The 20,933-nt window shown below is 36.4% G+C and overlaps 1 protein-coding gene across 5 annotated transcripts in view; it reads left to right on the top strand.

Moving 5' to 3' along the window:
• The window catches only part of LOC111343062 (adenylate cyclase type 5), a 57,987-nt gene that overhangs the window by 15,954 nt on the left and 21,100 nt on the right, over positions 1–20,933 (top strand). For 3 of the 5 annotated variants that reach the window (XM_088740297.1, XM_088740295.1, XM_088740294.1), the window contains 10 exons: positions 3,658–3,807; positions 6,195–6,319; positions 6,922–7,033; positions 8,855–8,982; positions 9,602–9,772; positions 11,704–11,842; positions 13,209–13,270; positions 17,477–17,566; positions 17,651–17,714; positions 20,013–20,110. In XM_088740297.1, coding sequence (XP_088596423.1) covers positions 3,658–3,807; positions 6,195–6,319; positions 6,922–7,033; positions 8,855–8,982; positions 9,602–9,772; positions 11,704–11,842; positions 13,209–13,270; positions 17,477–17,566; positions 17,651–17,714; positions 20,013–20,110 — 1,139 coding nt within the window. The remainder of the gene's footprint in view (positions 1–3,657; positions 3,808–6,194; positions 6,320–6,921; positions 7,034–8,854; positions 8,983–9,601; positions 9,773–11,703; positions 11,843–13,208; positions 13,271–17,476; positions 17,567–17,650; positions 17,715–20,012; positions 20,111–20,933) is intronic. The other 2 variants (XM_088740298.1, XM_088740296.1) reach the window with 1 other exon arrangement.

Here is a 20,933-nt window from a genome sequence, read left to right as displayed (position 1 = left end):
ACCCTCTTGGGTAGTGTATACCTGAGGGTTACTTTTAATCTTTTCTATACCCTCCTGGGTAGTGTATACCTGACAGTTACTCTTAATCTTTTCTTTACCCTCTTGGGTAGTGTATACCTGAGGGTTACTTTTAATCTTTTCTATACCCTCCTGGGTAGTGTATACCTGACGGTTACTCTTAATCTTTTCTATACCCTCTTGGGTAGTGTATACCTGGGGGTTACTTTTAATCTTTTCTATACCCACTTGGGTAGTGTATACCTGAGGGTTACTTTTAATCTTTTCTATACTCTCTTGGGTAGTGTATACCTGAGGGTTACTTTTAATCTCCTCTATACCCTCTTGGGTAGTGTATACCTGATGGTTACTTTTAATCTTTTCTATACCCTCTTGGGTAGTGTATACCTGAGGGTCAATTATAATCTCCTCTATACCCTCTTGGGTAGTGTATATCTGAGGGTTACTTTTAATCTTTTCTATACCCTCCTGGGTAGTGTACACCGGTGAGTTACTTTTCCTTGCACAGTAGATGGAGAAATAGCCAAACGGCATAGTGCATTGATCATGAATGGGTTGAGGTGCAGCTTATCAATGTAGAAGGAAAATAGTCGTAACCTGAACGTTACTCTATGCGAAGGTGTAGTCTGATCGTCCGGGTGAGTGTAGTCCTGAGAAGGACTGTTGTCGGTGGCAGTGACTGACGTTTCGACAACCTGTGCGGAAGTCATCATCAGAGTCAAGTGAGTGATTGTTGTCAGTAGAATGTTCTTATTCCAGTTCGTGTGAAATGATCGGTTGCCAACCGATCATTTCATACGAACTGGAATAAGAACATTCTACTGACAACAATCACTCACTTGACTCTGATGATGACTTCCGCACAGGTTGTCGAAACGTCAGTCACTGCCACCGACAACAGTCCTTCTCAGGACTACACTCACCCGGACGATCAGACTACACCTTCACATGTTACCCCTGGGTTCAAACCATTTACTGCGTTACTCTATGCGTAACGTAAACATATTTATGCGTGAGATAACCCAATTTCAAAGTAGTAAGGTCACGCATGAAATATTCCTTGCTTTGCATATTTTTCTGCCTGTTTCTTGGACGCTTTACTGCGTGGTTTGTGAGTGCAAATCCACAGATGTAATTTTTTACGAAATGTAAGATTGTGTTTCAGTCTATATACTTGTACTGCTTGGTACTTAGCGGTCTAAGTTCATTTGATATTGTTCTTGTCTGAAACCTTCCATTGAAAGCAATGTGTATTCTCTGGCTTATCTAATCAATGCAGTTTATGAACCTAAATATGCACTGTTCAAAGAAGGGCTTTTTGGAGTTAGCCTTAAATAGGCCATTGATCGGGGAAGTGATTGTTCCTGTTATATTTTGCAGTGACATTTAGCCTGGACTATTTCTGGACATTGTGTTAATGAATTTCTGTTTCTTTCGTTTAAGACATTGCTTCTACAAAGAGAATATAAGCTTAGTGAACTGCTCTTCAGGCTATTTCGAATTAGGTCCGTAAAGGTTTCTTACGAAATTTCCCTTGACTATTTTATCTGCATGTGCAACCAAATTAGTGTTGTATCTGGTAAATGATTTAAAATGCAATTATCAGAAGTTGCAGGTTTTTTCATTTCAGTCAAGGGGAGCTTTAATTACATTTTTGTGGCGATTATCGAATGTCCTGGAGTGTTCAGCAAACACCTCATGCTAGTGATGGGTGTCAAACCTTGGCTTGAATTACTTATGCAAATGAGCTGGCTGCACATTGAGTGTGCAGCTAGCTTATTTGCATAGAATTTTTTTCTGGCGCAAAGCTCGTCATGACATATACATGTAATTTATGCAAACTCAGGTTGCAGAAGTGCTGTTTTAACATCTGATATAAACATGAAACAAGGTGACAGAGTAAAATATTTGTGTAAATGATTAAATGAATTGAAAAGTTTAAGTTATTAGCCCTTTTACTCCAAAAATGAAATGCTTCTTAATTATCAATACATTAAACAACAACAAACATATGAAACATATGTGTGAACTGCGGTTATGAGACGTATATGAGAACGATCCTTCGCAGTAAAGCACTATTTGAGCAATAGTGAAAATCAGACCTGAAAAAAATTTCAGGCCTGTACGGGATTCGAACCACTGACCTCTGCGATACTAGTGCAGCGCTCTACCAATTGAGCTAACAAGCCAACTGGGAGCAGGCCATCAAATTAATTCGATATAAACCCGTAGATGATAAATCAAACAACAACAAACATATGAAACATATGTGTGAACTGCGGTTATGAGACGTATATGAGAACGATCCTTCGCAGTAAAGCACTATTTGAGCAATAGTGAAAATCAGACCTGAAAAAAATTTCAGGCCTGTACGGGATTCGAACCACTGACCTCTGCGATACTAGTGCAGCGCTCTACCAATTGAGCTAACAAGCCAACTGGGAGCAGGCCATCAAATTAATTCGATATAAACCCGTAGATGATAAATCAAACAACAACAAACATATGAAACATATGTGTGAACTGCGGTTATGAGACGTATATGAGAACGATCCTTCGCAGTAAAGCACTATTTGAGCAATAGTGAAAATCAGACCTGAAAAAAATTTCAGGCCTGTACGGGATTCGAACCACTGACCTCTGCGATACTAGTGCAGCGCTCTACCAATTGAGCTAACAAGCCAACTGGGAGCAGGCCATCAAATTAATTGAAACAAACATATGTTTCATATGTTTGTTGTTGTTTGATTTATCATCTACGGGTTTATATCGAATTAATTTGATGGCCTGCTCCCAGTTGGCTTGTTAGCTCAATTGGTAGAGCGCTGCACTAGTATCGCAGAGGTCAGTGGTTCGAATCCCGTACAGGCCTGAAATTTTTTTCAGGTCTGATTTTCACTATTGCTCAAATAGTGCTTTACTGCGAAGGATCGTTCTCATATACATATCAATACATTGTTTGAGTAGAAAAGTGGCAAGAAGTGAGAAAAATATATACAAATTATTGTATGATTAAACACGGAATACTAAGGGCTAAATTTACAAGAAAGGCACAGCAGAAAAGGGCAGATAATATTGATCTTTTGATGGTAGGAGTGAAAATGTTGAAAACCTTTGAGGAAAAGTAAAGGTGGTCACTATGACAACATTATTATCTTTGTATGGGAAGATATTAATGGTACTCTATTGCATGAAATTTTGTACTTAGAACATGTAGCTAAGTTAATTATTTTCATGGTCCAGATTTTCTTTTGCATCTCTGAACAATGAAAAGATTAGGATAGAGGCTATTTTAGCACTACAGTGTACGTCATCCTTTCAAAACAACTTCAGGACATTTACTTAGGCCAATGGTGTGAAGGATTTACATTCCCCAAACTATTTTTTTGAGTCTATGGATAATCATCAGAAACCTCCTTCGTAATTTTTGGCCTAAACCTTGTCATCAATGTTAAAGTATGAGTCCTATTTTAAAGAGGTGAAGTCTCCATGTTTCTGGAAATTCATAGAGCTCCAAAAAAACAGTTGAAACAGTTAATTTACAAACACAATTGCATGTTTACAGTAACCGTATGCAGTCTTTTTGTAACTTTATTCTGATTAAATAAGAATCTTACTTAAATATCTTTTTGTTCACAGCTTGTTGGCAATCTTTTCATATTTGTATGTGCCAATATAACAGGGGTTTTTACAAAGTATCCCACTGAGATTTCACAACGCCGGGCTTTCTTAGAAACTAGGCGATGTATAGAGTCAAGGTTGACCATCATGAAAGAGAACCAGAACCAGGTACTGTTTGATATTATTTCATTTGAACTTGAATACTTTTTACTCCAGGGAATGAAAAATGTGAACTGGATTTAATCTATTTCAGTATGTCTCATGTCATTTGACTGGTAAGAACTGAAGTGTCTCAACCTGTGTTATTCCATGTCCACAACCAGACTTGATTGAGTCGGCTATTTGCAAAATTTGACCATTGGAAAATGTGTTGTTTTTAAAATACATTCATTGGTAGAAAATTCATTTTGAAGGATGAATCTTGTGTCAAAATAGAGATATGCCATGTTTAAATGATCGAGAGTTGTGACTTTCAAATGCCCACACCAAGTCATATTTTTTGTGGTTCCTGGTGGCTTACTTTCCTCTTTTTACTTCCTGGTCAAGTGATCTTCTGCCAAAGATATTGCCACTCTTTGCAAAGTTCATATTTACTCTCCAAAAAATGGGGGAGAGTCAAATGTGACCCAGCACAGGAAAACGGACACTAGCGCGCTTTTCCGTTAACGGTCTAGAAAAACGGTTTTAAATGGATAGTAAACGGCTAACAAGCGTTTAAACGGTTTCCATAACCGCTTAAACGGATGGCAAAAAATTTAAATGGTTGACCAAAAATGGATAGCTTAGGTCTTCAAACAGTCGACCAAAAATAAAATTGGATAGCACGAAACGTTAAGCGGTTGACCAAAGTCCAAAAATGGATAGCTTAAACCGAGAAACGGTTGACCAAATTTGACAAATGGAGAGTTAAAATTTTATTTAATGTTAAATGGTTGTGGTTGAGCCGGCGAGATCTTCTGCGGAAAAACTTTCCAAGTGACAGTGGATAATTATCTTAAAGTGAAAACATTGAGCATGATAATTAGAAAAATAATAACTAGTATAATTATACTTGCACATTTTATTTCTGGGTTAACTACTGCTGTTTTCGTGTGACATTCATGGAATAGGTGCAATTTTACTGAGAATAGTTTCGCTGCCAAATATCCTGAATGGCTACTACGAGAAACTCATAATCTTCTCCTTTGTTTATTCTTATTATTATTGAAAATGAACTTCATGTTTTTTTTGTTTGAAGTTTCGTGAAACAAATTTGCATACACAATGCGGCGACCTTGTCGGAAGCCGAGACACTTCAAGGTCAAATAACGCAATGAAGTTCCATTGCAAATAAAAGGTCGAATTGGTGTCCCGCACCAAGCGGGGCCGTTGAAATGATTGTCAATAAAACCAAGAAACATGAATCAAGATGATATAAACAGAAAGAGAGTAGCCAATTTAGCAGTCCAATTCGGCAGTCCATCTACTGGGGGTCTGCGAAATGAACCACGCATCTTCCTGTCTTTCGACCAAGTGATCTGGTTGACTAGCCCTTCTCAATCTCACCATGCGATGGCCTAAATTTCTGAGGTAAATAAAATTTAATTGTCTATGAGGAATGATTCAAAACTATGACGTGGGAGCCACGAGAGGGTTATCTTGATTTCAATAAATCTGTAAACAAAATCAGGCGTGCTGTTTTGATCAAACAAGATCGATGGCAGGGTCATGGTCAAATGATTGGCCTCATTGCAATTGGCTCTCAAGGCAGGTTTTTGCAAACAGATATTTTAACTTAACTTGTTTGTCGAAGGATGCAGCGGTTATTTGCTTTCTATGATCATGCAGAAGATAAAACCAAAATAAGATATGGTCGTTCTGTATTTCAAGAACCGGTGAGTATCGAGCAAATGTAAGATTGATACTTTGAACTGCTCGTAGCAGAATGATAAACAAACAGTCTAAAGCTGTCCCTGAAATGTTAAACGGATAGCTTTTTCTTAAACGGATAAGCAAACCATTTAAATGTGTTTGCTACAGTGTTAAACGGATCCAATTTTTTTTAAGCAAATGTACATTTTTTTAAACAGGTGAGCAAACCGCTTAAACGTTTTGGCAAAAGCATTAAATGGATGCAAATTTTTTTAAACGGATAAGCAAACCACTTAAACATTTTCGCTAAAGCGTTAAATGGATGCAAATTTTTTTCAACAGATAAGCAAACCGTTTAAATGCTTTCATGACCTGTTTAAACGGATTTAAATGGATAGTAAACAGTTTTGCATTTTAAACGGAAAAGCATTAGTGTCCGTTTTTTCATGCAAGGTCACAAATTCAGGTATTTCACGAATTAGGCTGACAAAGGGGTGTCAGTGTATCACAGTAGAAACAGGATTCGGAGATCCAAAAATTGGAGAACTGTGCCTCTCAGAGGCTGCCTGCAGAAATAAATTCCACTAAATTGGTGCGCTCCTGTACCTGTGTAGCCCAGCATGCAGCAGTAACATACTAGAGTAGATGAATGTTGCTAACAGGTGAATTCAAAATCAGACTAACAAAATTTTCTCTCAATGTAGGAGCGTCTATTACTTTCTGTTTTACCAAGATTTGTGGCTATGGAAATGAAAGCAGATATAGAAAGTGGGGCATCTGAAACAATGCAGTTCCACAAAATTTACATACAAAGACATGAAAATGTCAGGTCTGTAACAGTGAGTCTGAAAGTAGCAAACATATTATTAGTCCTTGATTTCTTCTACAGTCATTTATTTTAATTGAGACTTTGGTTCTTGGTGGGTTTTTCAGTGGTTTAGTCAGTGAAAAGTTTGTCATCCACTATGGAGCTCAGCGAAGAGCTTGCCCTTATTGGTGGTTGAGAGCTTACTTGTGGTCATTACAGTGAATATAGAAACTTGTTTTTCAAAAATAATGAACTATGTTCAAAATATTTTCATTTTATTTTTTGTTTCTGTTGGATTTCCACAGTGAGTGGAACAACTTCTGCAGCACACAATCTGCAGATAACTTTGGACAAAGGCTCTCTTCTGAAGGGTTTATGTAGCTTTTTCAAATTTTGTATTGATTTGCTAACCTTTTTCAATTTTTACTTAAGTAAATACCAATCAATTGGATCCTTAATCAGCTTTACTTGGGAAAAGTTGTTTCTCCCAAGCTGAATTTATAGGCAGATCTTCATTTGGAGGGTAAAAGTGAGTGAATATAATATGACCAGTATCACTCTAAGCTGGGGATCAAATTGTGTGCAGCAGTTTCCTCAAGTTTTTTTGTTTTCTTTTGTTTCAGTATATTGTTTGCCGATATTGAAGGATTCACCATGCTTTCATCTCAGTGCACAGCTCAGAAGTTGGTTCAATATCTCAATGAATTATTTGCCAGCTTTGATATGCTTGCTGTGGTATGAACTTTCCTTTCCTCAGAAATTCGTTTTATATTTTAGCAATTCTGCAAACTCTTTCTTAGTTCACAATGTAAATTGTCCACCGTAAAGAGGTAAAGAGTTAAAAAGCTGACATTTCCAGCGTTGGCCCTTCATCAGAACAAATGGAGGAATTGTAGGTTGTGTGTGTGTTTACATTTAGAAAGTGGAGCTACACTATTGGGGGAATGTGGTGATGAGAAAAACAAGAAGAAATTAAAATGTATGACAGCAATCCTTGAAGTACACCTTTTGCTGCTCATTCCTGCAACATATACATTCATTTAGTACGTCAACAGTTGTAATAATAATAATAATAATAATTTATTTCTTATATAGCGCTATTTACAATAACAGATCAATAGCGCTTTACAACTGATATCTCTAAATATTAAAATCTCATCTAATTAAAAAAAATAAATAAATAAATAATAATTACATATTTCAGTTAAATTGGCTATATAGGGTTCATAATTTATCTACTATTAAAAGGTTTGCCTAAAAAGAAGAGTCTGAATTGGATTCTTAAAAATTTCTACAGATCAAATATTGTGTAATTGCAATACGGCAAATACATATTCAGTAGCACTTTCATACTTCATTAATGCACCAAACTTTTCATATTGCTATTAGCATATTGTATTAACATTCAATAGCATCAACTGATGAACAATTGCACCTTTTGACAATCAAAGATAACTAATTTACTTTCAATCCCGTCCAATGGTTAATATTAACGCCAATAAAAAAATTAATTGCATAGTATGACAATCAATGTTGTAGTAGAGACATACAATAAATCAATTTGGATAGAGGTGCACAGTCAATTGCACCTTCATACAACAGTTTATTAGAAATGGCCAATCATTAACATGAACTGACAAACTGACAAACATTGGTATTTTTCAAATAAACAGTAGGAAGAAAAAATATTCATTGGTATCATTCATCATTTTGATAGTTACATGTATTTCAAAACACTGAACAAAAATGCAGGGGTATGATTGTATATTGTCATTTAAATTGTTATTTTTGGCACAATCTTTTGCTGAAGCACATACAAAATGAAGAACACTGTACACGTACAGTACTGTAACAAACAGAATACGCTTTATGTATGTTGGCCGATGTAAATGTTTTTGGAAGAAGTGCAAGTTATGTAGTAGATGACATTGGTGGAGGTGCGTGCGAAATGCACAAAATGTCAGCTTTTTAACTTTTTACAGTGGCCAAGTTACATTATCAATGTAGTTGATTTAACCAAATTACCTTGTTACTCCCACTGATGCAGCCCCACAGTTTCTTCAGAAACTTACCCCCTTCATTTCTATTGTAGTCATATAAATTATTTGACATTGGATGTATGATTTATTTAGAAATAACTTTAATTCTACCAGTGAATCATACACAGTACATGAATGGTAGAACTTTAGCCTATTAGCTACCAAGTGTTCCTCTCACCTCCACATAATTTAAGATCACTGAGGAATCAGGAAAGCTTCCAAAAACAAGCTCTGTCTGTCAAAACTTGGATCAATGTGCTGAATCAATGTTAAAAAAATTCTCAAGCTATGGCATAATGGAGTAGACATGAGAGATATTGATAAAATTTTGATAGTTTTTGTAGCAATAGACCTTTTCATCATTCTTTTAAGTATTCAACCACTTTTTTAATTTACTATTCAGGCTCAATGTAAGGTCCTAAGTTTTGGCCTATGTTAAGCAGCAATGAGCCAGTGTGATATAGTTTGTAAAGGACTCATCAATCAGCAGTTTAATCAGGTTGTTTTCCTTTCCAAGGAAAACCATTGTCTGAGAATCAAAATATTGGGAGACTGCTATTACTGTGTGTCTGGATTACCAGAGGCTCGTCCTGACCATGCTCACTGTTGTATAGAGATGGGCTTAGAGATGATTGATGCCATTGCGTAAGTTCTTTGTTTTGTGTTGCCTTCAGTCTTTTGTTATTTAAGTGCCACTATTATAATGGAAAAATGTTTATTTGTCCGATCAAGCTCTGTGAAACAGTATCAAGTAATTTATACAAAGAGACAGTTGTTAACTTTTTTCAAATATCTCTCCCAAATTGTAGTAACATTTATCTAACTATGAAGACTGCTGTACATGATCTGGAGAGTGTATAAACTAAGATGTCAAAAGATTGAAAACAGTCCTTAGGGCTTAAGAAAGAGTGTCTTGCATTTGGAACTGATTTCTGTCATGCTGCAAGTGTGCATGGTGGAGAACCAGTGCTGTCTTTTAACTTAATATTTTCAATAGACACTAGATTTTTATTAGCAAATATTTGTACCCTCATATCAGTGTAATATTAAGCAAGGTTACCCTTATATTGCTGTTAAGATGTTTAGTGCTGCTTGTATATGAAGGATTTTAATTTGCACTATGATGCAAGATGTTCAGCTACAGATATATGTATATTTCTGTGATGACATTATTATTGTTCTTCTTGTTTTATTATTTATTATTATTTTATTGCACTTATTCTAATTATAGTTAGCGATTATAGTAATTATTTATTTCATATAGGAGTGTACGTGAAGCAACTGGTGTTAACTTGAATATGAGAGTTGGCGTTCACATGGGAAAGGTTCACAGTGGGGTGTTGGGACTTGTTAAGTGGCAATATGATGTGTGGTCAGATGATGTAACAACTGCAAATCACATGGAGTCTGGAGGACTGCCAGGGTATTTCTCCAAGTATCTAAATATTATTTGTTAATGCTAAATTATATTACTTCCCACTGTGAAGTCATATGTACCAAAGTCCTAAAGTCCCTATTCACCCTCAGAGGTTTTTATATATTTGATTCTTTGCGTTATCAGGATTAATCTCCAAAAAAATTTTGTGATTGATTAAATATTTCCCAAGATATGCCGCCTCAAAGTTACTCTTTTGGCCACGCCCTATTGACTTGGCCGGGAGAGAATTACTGGGCCGAGTGACGTCACAGCAAGAAGGAATGTTAACTTCTTGTATAAAAACATGTGTTTATTCCTGTAAAATGATGTGAAAATGCCGACTCGTTGTATGGTCACTGGTTGGTCAAATACACCAGATTCGTCTAAAGGCATATTCAAGTGAATGTTAAGGCAAATTGATTGAAAGACATTCTTGCTGTGACGTCATGAGGGACTTTAGTTACCAGTATTAACTTAGCCCGGCGAAATCAAAAGGGCGTGGCCAAAGGACAAACTTTGAGACGGCATATCTCGGGAAATATTTAATCAATCAAAAACAATATTTTTGGAGATTAATCCTGATAATGCAAAGAATTGAAATATGTATAAACCTCTGAGGGTGAATAGGGACTTTAGAGGGGAAGGCGTAAGCCAGTTATTAAATTGATTTATTGTAAATCCACCAACAAAGCAACTGGTCCTTCAGCATTTTCTGAAAAAAAAAAAAAACAACATCCAAACATATTGGCAACTTTTTATCCAGCAAAGAATTCTTTGTAGTAGGCATGGCCTCTTGCCAAGAAGCAAATACAGAGATAGGCTATTATGGATAGGAAGTGTCATGACCTACAAACAAAGCAATCAATAAGATAGGATGAAAACCTAAGCTGTTAATGTATCATATTTTCTAGTGAGCAACACTAATATACTCAATGTTCAAATTAAGTCAATGTACAAAACAAAAAGGTCTTCATTTGGGTAGGGATTTTTACTTTTTATAACAATAGTAGTTTTTAAATTCCTCGGAGTGGAAGGCATGTAACTTATTTTGATTTCAAAATACACATCCAGCAAAATTCTCTAGCTTCTCAACCAAATGATGTCATGGTGATGTATCATCAACTCTTTTGGCCAATACAAGGGGAAACATTGTAACTGTATTTATTTGGTGGCAAATAAGGATGAAAACTTCTGACCAGTCTGTGCCAATTTGACGGAAAATTGGCTGTTGGGGACCAGAAGTTTAATGCTAGCCTGCAGTGCCGGCGTATTTTGGGCGCACGGGTGCACATTTTCGTATTAGGCCGTCATCTTAGATTTGGTAACTGTGGAGGATTGGGGTGAGGAAATATTTGCCGAGGGAGTAGGTGTTAAGTGGAAAAATGGGCAACGGGGGAGAGGGAGGCCGTCATCTTAGATTTGATAACTGTGGAGGATTGGGGCGAGGAAATATTTGCCGATGGTGTAGGTGTTAAGTGGAAAAATGGGAAGTGGAAAAATGGGCAATGGGGGAGAGGGAGGGGAAGAAACTTCCCCTCCCTCTCCCCCGTTGCCCATTTTTCCACTTAACACCTACTCCCTCGGCAAATATTTCATCGCCCCAATCCTCCACAGTTACCAAATCTAAGATGGCGGCCTAATACGAAAATGTGCACTCATGTGCCCAAAATACGCTGGCACTGCAGGCTAGTTTAATGCTGGTCACTGAACTGGTGCTGGAACACGAGAAGTAAACATGTTTTGAGCAAGGAACTATCTTTGCATTTTTGTATTTTGACACAAAGTAAAATTTTTATGGCCTCTTTTCCAGTGCTCATATAAATGATACATTTGAAATCTCCATTTTTTTGCCATTTGGGTATGGGGTAGTTGCATAATTTGGAGCTTCTCCTGGTGTTGCAATGTTCTGCATATATAGTATTGTTGCTGTCATTGTTATTTCTTGCCAGACGTGTTCATATAACAGACTCTGTACTGAACTGTTTAAGTGGAGATTATGAGGTTGAAGAAGGGCGTGGACAAGAACGGGATCCTTATCTGAAGCAGTACAATATTGAATCATACCTTATTGTAGCTGAACATCCAAGGGTAAGTCTGTCGTTTACTTTGTCAGTTTAGTATTGAAAGCTAGTTATACCTTGAAACTTTGACTATTGCAGCAGTTTTTCAAATTGTTCCTTTTGTGTTGTTATAAACAGTGAAGAAGAAAAGAGGTTTTGGAAAGGTAGTTGTAAATGTTAAGTGTGAAACACAGTCAGAAATATATTTGGTGATTGCATTTCAAGCAGTTTCATTAGCAAATTATTGTATTTTGAAAGAAGAAGAACTCATCTTTAATATTAAATCAAGTGACCATTGTAAAATTTGTCTTTGGGTTAGGAGATTTTTTCTTTAGTAAAAACAATGTACACTTTGAAAATTTTAGTCATGTGCTTCATACACCATTGTTTAATTACATCAGATTAATGAGAAAATTTAGTATTCCTAAGAATGAATAGAAATGATTGTTCTAGTATCTCATAGAAATAAAATTACTTTTAAAAAAAGATATCACTACAGGGTTTGCAACCATGGATGTGCAAATGATGCTTGTTTAGTTGATGTTACAGTCTTCAATTTACATGCACAAAAAGATACATTTGTCTGCTTTACTGGTTCTGTAATGATTTTTAATGTTTCGGGAAGATATGCTACTGTCTAGGAGAGGCACTGGTGGTTTACTGCTTTTCCTTTCACAGCTGTACAGGATAGTTGGTTTACATCACTTAGCCATTATTTTAAATTGAGTCTGTAAAGCTTGGAGTGTAATGAATCATTGAAATTAAGGATATAGGAGACCTTCACATGTGTCCTTTGTGAAAAAATTGAAAAACTTGATTTAGAGTCACAACTAATAACAAACATTTCCTCTTTCCTCCCATAACATATTTTTTTACTCCAATGGAATGCACTCTCTTGGTGTTGCACTATGTAGAAGGTATGCAAGGTTATTTGCTCAAGTTTGCACATAGTTGTGACTGATAAAACAATAAAACAAGATAAAATTGCATCCTTTTAAAAGTAGTTGATGTCATCTTCTGTTAATGAATAACTTGTTTCCTCTGGATATTAATTTTTTTTTTTTTAAGTACAAAGGAAAAGTATCACAAACTTCAACATCAGAATGAGGTTTTGCGAGAATGTGTGGTCTGAAGTTACACAAATTTAAAGTTTTGTACTTTGAAATTCCCTTAATGGCCCAGTAAAGTTGCTGTTCTATGCCTCTTAATTGTTTTTGGGTTTGCCTTACATTGTTTCTCAGTATTACAAGAACTGGCAATACCTATGATTGTATTTTAGAACATGCAACATCAATCCAGTTCTTCCAAATGATTTTTTAATTATTAAGTAATTAAATTTTAATTGTTACAAAGGTTAACAGGTATTCACTGAAGATTTCTTTCAATACCTGCAGCGAAAAAATACAGCTTTAAAAGAAACCAAGCAAGATGATCAAGACAAGAAAATGCAGGCAAGGTAAGTTAAATTTCATGTCTGTTGGTTTGCAAATAAGTAAGCATCAGAATTTTTGCCACAGTGGTTGTGGTGATTTGTCTTCTGAACAATAGAGGTAGCAAATTGAGTTCAATTTGTTTGACAGTGAAAATGTGTGGCTGTAAGTGGTTGTAATTTTTTATTAAAAAGGGTTGTCATGTCCAAGCTCTCGAATCTTGACTCAAAATCTTGAAACTTGACTTGTGCCTTGATTGTTGAATTTATCACAAAGTGATGGGTGAGAAATGGATAATCAGTGTTTAGAAACTGCTCTTTATGCCGTATAGCCTTGAAATATTTCAAAATTTACACCTGCAATAACACTTGAAATGGTGAGAATAATTGTTTCTCTTTCAACTGGTTTCAGTGATTAGAACTGTGGCATGCAATTGACATTTGAAATATTTTTCCCACCTAAAAAGCTGTCAACTGTGATTCTCAAAGTTCCCTCCATTGTACTTTTACACTTTAAAACTTTATGCTTCTGAAGGAGCCAACATCCAGCCATCTTGACCTCATGCTTGGTCAATAGCACATATATTTTTTTGTCTCAGTTGTGAGCAGGGGTATTTTACAAATCCTGTGATCTAATTGGTTCCAAGAATGGGAAGTATTTTCCCATTGGGCCTGCTCTCATCAAGTGGTATCTGTTTTGTGTTAAGTGGCTTTGTAGAAGGTCTTTAGCCTTTTTTGCAATTCTTCTTAAATTTATCTTGTTTTGCTGGCTGGGCAGCATTTTTATGGAAAGATGTACAGTGGAACCCCGTTAATACAACCACGTTCGGGCCATGGAAAACTGGTCGTATCAACGGGGTGGTTGTATTAACGAGGTAGGGTCACATTATGATGCAACACGTTTTAAACATGTACAGCACCTTTAATTTCTTCAACCTTACAACAGCAATTCATTGCAACTGAACAAAACCGAGTACATGTAATGTCAAAAACAATACTGTACTGTAACATCTTTCAGTTCCTTAACAGGATACGGCCTCTTGTTAAATGTCTGGAAGAGCCCCTCTTTAGTTAGGTTTATAATGGACAAGAACAGCAGAACTTATACAAGTCTGATCAAATCGGCTTAATTTTAATAGTACGTTAATCATCCGTACTAAGCGAAAAACAAGAAAAAACGAATCCTATTTTGGGCATGGTCTACTTTATTGTTGCTTACAGCCCGTTACACAGTCATTAGCAAGCTTAAACGGTTTTGAAAAAGTCTGTGAGCTTCGATTGGCTTCACCTTTGCTTAAGCCAATCACTTTGTACAGAATAAATAACTTTTACGAGATCGTTAACAGTTTTCATATTGCCCTTTGCCTCTAGAAAATTTAAAACTTCTTGCAAGCTAGATGTCGCCTCCTTATATGAAGCTATTTTAGGCATGACAGTTTCCGGAGGTTGATCAATTTCATCCTCACTAACCCCTCTTTTGACAGCATCATTTGTTTCCCCTCCTCGTTCAAGCGCTACTTCTCGAAAGAATGTATCCTCTCAGTTGTCTGGAAGTTTGAAGCAAACTGGTGGATCAAAATTGCCATTTACAGTTTCTTTCATTGAGACTGCAGAGGCCCCACTTGTTTCTCTTGCCAAGCTCTCAACAGCAGCAAACTCGTCTTGTAATTCTGCTAATGGGTCAACGTCAGAGTTGCTACACTCGACTGCATTCGTGTTGCCTTCTGCATCTAACATTCCTGCTTTAATAAAGCATTTAACAACTGTACTTTCTGAAACATCATTCCAGGCCATGGAGGTACACCTTATTGCCTGGAGAACATCAACAGACTTGCACACATCTGAAGCATTTGAGCATCTGAAGTATTTGAGCTTGAGTGCCTGAATTATGCCAAGGTCAAGTGGCTGTAGACGAGATGTCGTGTTTTTTGGGAAAAAGACGATTTTTATCTTGTAAAACTTATCATCTATGTCTTTGGGGTGGCATGGGGCATTGTCCATGAACAGGATTATGCTTCTATCCCCACGGCTTAGTCTTCTGCTAAGTTTCGATAGAATTTCCATCAGGATATCACTGTTCATCTATGCTTTTGGCTGGTTGAAGTACTCACATGGTAATAGCGATCTGTCCTGGATACCTCTGAAATGTCTTGGATTTGCTGATTTGCCAATGATGATAGGCTTCCCTTTCCCACCACTGGCATTAATGAAGAATGCGCACATCAGCCTGTCTTTTGATTTCTTACCGCCCGTGAAACTCTGAGAAGCCTCTGTCGGGGATCTGTTTGGGAGCGCTCTGAAAAACTGGCCTGTTTCATCCATGTTCCAAATGTCGCGAGGGTGCCATCCTTGCAAAATTACAGGAAGTCTTTCTATCCATGAGTCCACCATTACTTCTCTGACATCTGATTCTCCAGAAATAAACTTTGCTTTTATGCCAGTTCTCCTTTTAAAGCGATCTAGCCACCCGTTTGAAGCCTTGAATTGCTCGCTGGAAACTTCTTAAGCCTCTGCAATTCTTGTAGCTTTTTCTTGCAACATGGGCCCGGTAACTGGAATGTCCTTGGACCTTGCCTTTCGAAACCAGTCAAGCAAAGCTTCATCAATCTCTTTGTGTTGAGGTCCTCTTACTCGTTTGATATTGCCGTTGAGATTAGACTCGTAGTCCTTTAAAATCTCATTTTCAACAAGATAGCTTGAGTCTGGGTCTTCCCACATTTAAATTGGTCTGCAAGCTTCCTTGCGCTGACGAGGGTTATTTTCTTTAAACCTAACAACTTCACAACGTGTTTTTAAGTCAAGCTCCTGTCGTTTCCGCTTCGAGCCACTGGACATAATGCAGGAATAATGAAGCTTGAAGAATTCTTTGACTCATGAAATTGTGCTTGAAGCCCTTAGATGCAAACATGCGTTAATATTGGTTTGAAACCTCTGGCTTGTGTCCCTTAAAATTTTGCTTGTTTGCCAGGCGCATTAGAATTGGCACATGCCACCAATGGATGTTGAATGACAGACCTCCAATCAGTCTCGACCAATAATTTGCATTTTTAAGAGAACGGATAGTATTTCGGTGTTTCCCATGTCTGCAACTGTTGTCGAATTACAGCACATGCAATAATTACCATATGTTTGATTAGTCAGTTTGATTTTCCACATAAGTCATGGCGGGTCCTTCTGCAAATACATCCAGCTTAAATGAAACCGAAATTCCTTCCTGGATAAGGGGATACCATATTTATCAAGATATTTCGCAGATTGAAATTGGAGAGGCTCCTGATTTAATACATGAACCAAAAAATGAACATGACAAGAGTGCTATAGCCGCGATAAAGGATAACAACGTAGCTGGTCATGTACCATGGGCACTGGCTTTAGCTGACAATTAACATTAATTCTAACTCTTCCCTCTCTCTCACATTGGTTTTTGCACAATAATTGATTGCAAAATAAATTATGTGGTATCAGATTTGTTTTTATAAAGATTGATGTGCAGCCTAAATACCATTTTTCAGCCTAAATCTGAATTTTCCAAAACAATTTGTTTGTTTGTGAAACATGGAGTGAACATTTGAGATCTTCTCTATGTGCACTTTGGCTTTAATCTTTGCAAATCCCCTGAATTTGGACATTTCTACTGTAAATTTCACAATTTCAATGAGTGAAAGTTGCACTAAACCCCCTTGATTCCTTAAGAAAAAGTTTTTTAGTGGAAAAAAGACAAGATTTACATGCACCATTGCAGAAAACAAAGAAGCAGACTCTCACAACTTCAAAACACACAACTGAATTCAATTACAATTTGACTTTACGGTGATATTTAAAACTGAACAGAGGTGAATATTTGAAGGTTAAGCATTGTTGGAAATGAACAATACTTTCTGTAGATCTCTGAGTGTTTTTTTTTAAGAGAAGATTGTTACTGAGGCTGTTTAAATTGTGGGTGTTTGCAATACCAGTACTGTTCTTTATTCAAGAGTGTACATGCTCTTTTTTCCTCTCCAATTGACAGGTGTCAGATCATGACCGACACTTGTTAAAAGAATGTTTCAGAGTTTGCTAGGAAGCCTTTTATGTTACCTTTACCATTAGGTAAATAAAATGAAGCCTCTCTCTTCAATTTAAATAACCTCAGAATTATTTTGGCAATTCTGGGAGCCAAAAGATGTTTATTGCGGTACTTCACAAAGTCTGCATACCATGATACCTGAAATAAACTTTATGATTGATTGACAGGTTAGGTATTACAGCTTCAAATCAGCAAGATCCAGAGGATGAAGTCAATGAATTTCTGGGAAGCTCTATTGATGCCCGCAGCATTGACAAGTAATTTTTATGTTTCATAACTTTGTGTAGAGATTACTGTATTTTTGAACTACTTTGAATAGTTCAATTTTTACTTTGTTTTAGGTTGCGCAAAGACTATGTGCGGCCAGTACTTCTCACATTTAAAGATCCAGACAAGGAAGAGCTTGTAAGTAAAAAAAGATAACATTTACATTTAAAGGTGTTTGTTGCCTCTTCACTCAGGAAATAAATTTCCTTCAATCTTTCCAAAACATCCTAGTCAAAAAATAATTGCAGCTGCCAATTACTGGGTGATAAGAATTTGAACCTATGTGATAAATAAAGTATGACTTGTGACTTTTGTCATGAAAGTGAAGAAGTAAAACACATTGGGAAGGTTCAATTGAGGCTATTACTTGTACCTTTCCTTAGCAGACATATTTGTATGGTTGTGTGCTTGAGACTCCCTGTGGTGACTTATAGGCTGCATCCCAAATATTTAATTCGTTTGGTGTAAAAATAATTCCTAAATTGTGATCAGAGATCAAGTAGCTGTCCAAGGAGACCCATTAACAAAGAAGAGTTTTAAATGTTATAAGACTGGTGAATGAGAACAAAGTTAAGCTTAAAATAGATGCACAGTTAAGTTTTAACTATACAACAGTGGATGCATCTCTCCAATTCCCTGAAATTTCCCTTGTGCTGCTCTCTGTAGCAACAAAGACAATGTTTCTTGATATTATTGCTTTCTTTGAAAGTTTTTTGTGTCTACTTGAAAGTGGTATGTTGCCTCTTGGGGGTCCTTTGTTGTAGAGTAAGTAACAAGGGCAAGTGTGAAGCATGCTGTGTATGACTTCCTGGAAGAAGCTTTTGGTTTAATGAGTTGATGTGAATGTTTCTAATTTTACTGACTTGTAATGAAATTTGATACCATAATGTGGGAGAAAACCTTAAATTTGTGTTACCAAATTGTGAATCAAATTGGAAGAATAATCATTCATATGAAACTACAGGTTGCTTATTCATGAGAAAACATGAATGAAGCTTCTTACACTTTTGAAATGGACAGCAAAGTAAGAGGATATCACATTCATGTCAGCAGCCAAAAACCATCAACCAGCTATTTCTTATCAACTAGTTCAGAAATGTTAAATAAAGACAACAAGTTTGATAAGAAGAACTTGGCTTTGAAGTAGAACTGTGGCTTATTTTTATTGAGAGCAGTGGTGAAATTTCTTGCAAACTGACTGGGAAAAGATTATTTGTAGATGTGGACTTGGTATTTTGATGTATTTGTTGTTATGATCTCTGACTTGATGCAAAAGTGATATTTGTTAATAAGAAGTACAACAATTGAAGGGTAAAACTCTGAGCTATTGTGCATATTAATGAGGGTAACTTAAATCACATTTGTTTGAAAAATAAAACTGAGGTCTATCTGTGGGTAAATACTTACAAAAATTCAAAGATGGACCTTTCGTTCACGTGATCATGCTTGCAACATAAAATGTGCATATTAATGTTAGCAAGGAAACAAAAATGGATAGGCAGTATGGTGTTTGTAGGACTGATTAAGTGGATTCAAAAAGGTATTTCCAACAGTAGTTGTGAACATGAAACTGCTCAAATTAGTGTAGAATACTAAATACTACTAGTCTAAGAGTACTAATACTAAAAATTATATTCAAGTTGTCATGCAAATCTTTGTGCAAAGGTGTATTCCCTTCATTACTGTTAACTACAAGTAGTTGAAATTGCTTTCATTTTTAAGCAAGTTAATAAAACTAAACTAATAAGGTAATTAAAAATAGATGATAAAGCTTTTCTGGTTGACCTTGTTTCAGTGACTTATTTACTCCTGATCTTTTTTAACCCATTAATAGCCGCAGCTTTTGTGAAAAACTGTGTTTTGAAGCTAGTCGAGCAGATTTCGGGCCACTGTTGTGGTTTTAAAAGCTCAAACTTACCACAAACCCATTCACAGCTTGTACACTCGATGGCCTTTCGTTCCAAATGCAAAATGGCGGCCTGAAAATCTCAGGCAGGTGCAGAAAGCAAATTTTCGAGACTTACTTTTCTCTCTATCTCCTGCCCTCTTTTTTCCCTTTCCTTGCCTGAATTTTCTCCTCACTTGCTGGAAATTTAGTAGGCTTCATTTTGGTGTAGAGATTTTTTAGGAAACTGGTCATTATTTTCAAACCACATGCTCAGAAAAGTAGGTGGGTAATGGAACAAGATTTTTGTGAAGATTTTCAGGTCAAAGTTACATGGTTTTTTGGCTATTTCTCTACTGTCCTTCACTCAATTGCGCTCATTCTGGTATCGTTTGTAAGATATTTTCAACCTGTTTAAGTACGTGCTCAAAGTCGTGCCCCAGGGTTAAAAGTGATGACGTCACAAGGCATAGAAAGGGTGTGGTTCCACATAGGCGTTTACGGGTGCACTGGACATCAATAGGTGAAATTGTTATTTTCTCTTATTGCAGTATTCTCAAGAAAAGGATAGAATGTTCAAGTCTTACACTGCATGCATTCTTCTCCTCTTTGTCCTCATAGTTATGGTTCAGATTACAACCCTGCCAAGGTATGTATTCAAATGGATTAAACTAATAAAGTTTGGATAGGTTACCTACATCTAATGTTACCACACATCTTAAAAGTTTGTAATTATTTTGTAAGAATGAAACACTAATGTACGATTTGCACTACATTTGTTTGGAAGCTGAGTTATCTATTTAGAGGGCCTATTAGGAGTATAAGATGAAAGCTCTCTTCCATTGCCTTTTTTCATTCTAGATTGTAATCTCCTTCCTTGTCATTTTTTAAGAGTAGGTAGTGAATGTCACATAGTACAATTACATTTCTGCCTGGATACTGCTTGTCTGAGTATTGCTTTAATGTCTGAAAACATAAGAGGTCCATTTTGTACATACTTTAGATATCAAAACATATTAATTGATGCAAGTTTGTTTTTATTTTTTTGTCTGTTTTTTTTTTTCTCACAGCCTTCAACCCTTTTTATTAAGTGTTGTAACGCACGAATTAAGATATGATTACCTAACTTCTAGTCTTTAAGTGAGACACAGGAAAGACTATAGGACCTTGTGAGCTGATGGAGAACTCTTTTTATTAGTCCATAAAGGGGGTAAATGAATGCATTCAACTTCTGGTTTGCCTGCAAAAAATATATATTTCTGAAACCATCAAGAATTAGACTTTCCCGCTCTACGAACACAAGTTTGTCTATTTGTAGTCTGGATGATCTCAACATACTCTTGACCTTCACCTACCTGACACTGTCCTTGACAACAGTTGCTATCCACCATCTTTGTGCTCCTCAAGTGTAAACAATATCAGAGAAATGTGAAGTATGGTTCATTGTATAGTTGTTGGATGTGGTTCCAAAA

This window comes from Stylophora pistillata, chromosome 12 (genome assembly GCF_964205215.1).
Source record: "Stylophora pistillata chromosome 12, jaStyPist1.2, whole genome shotgun sequence".
In the NCBI taxonomy this organism is placed as follows: Eukaryota; Metazoa; Cnidaria; class Anthozoa; order Scleractinia; family Pocilloporidae; genus Stylophora; species Stylophora pistillata.
This window is presented reverse-complemented; position numbering and strand designations above follow the sequence as displayed.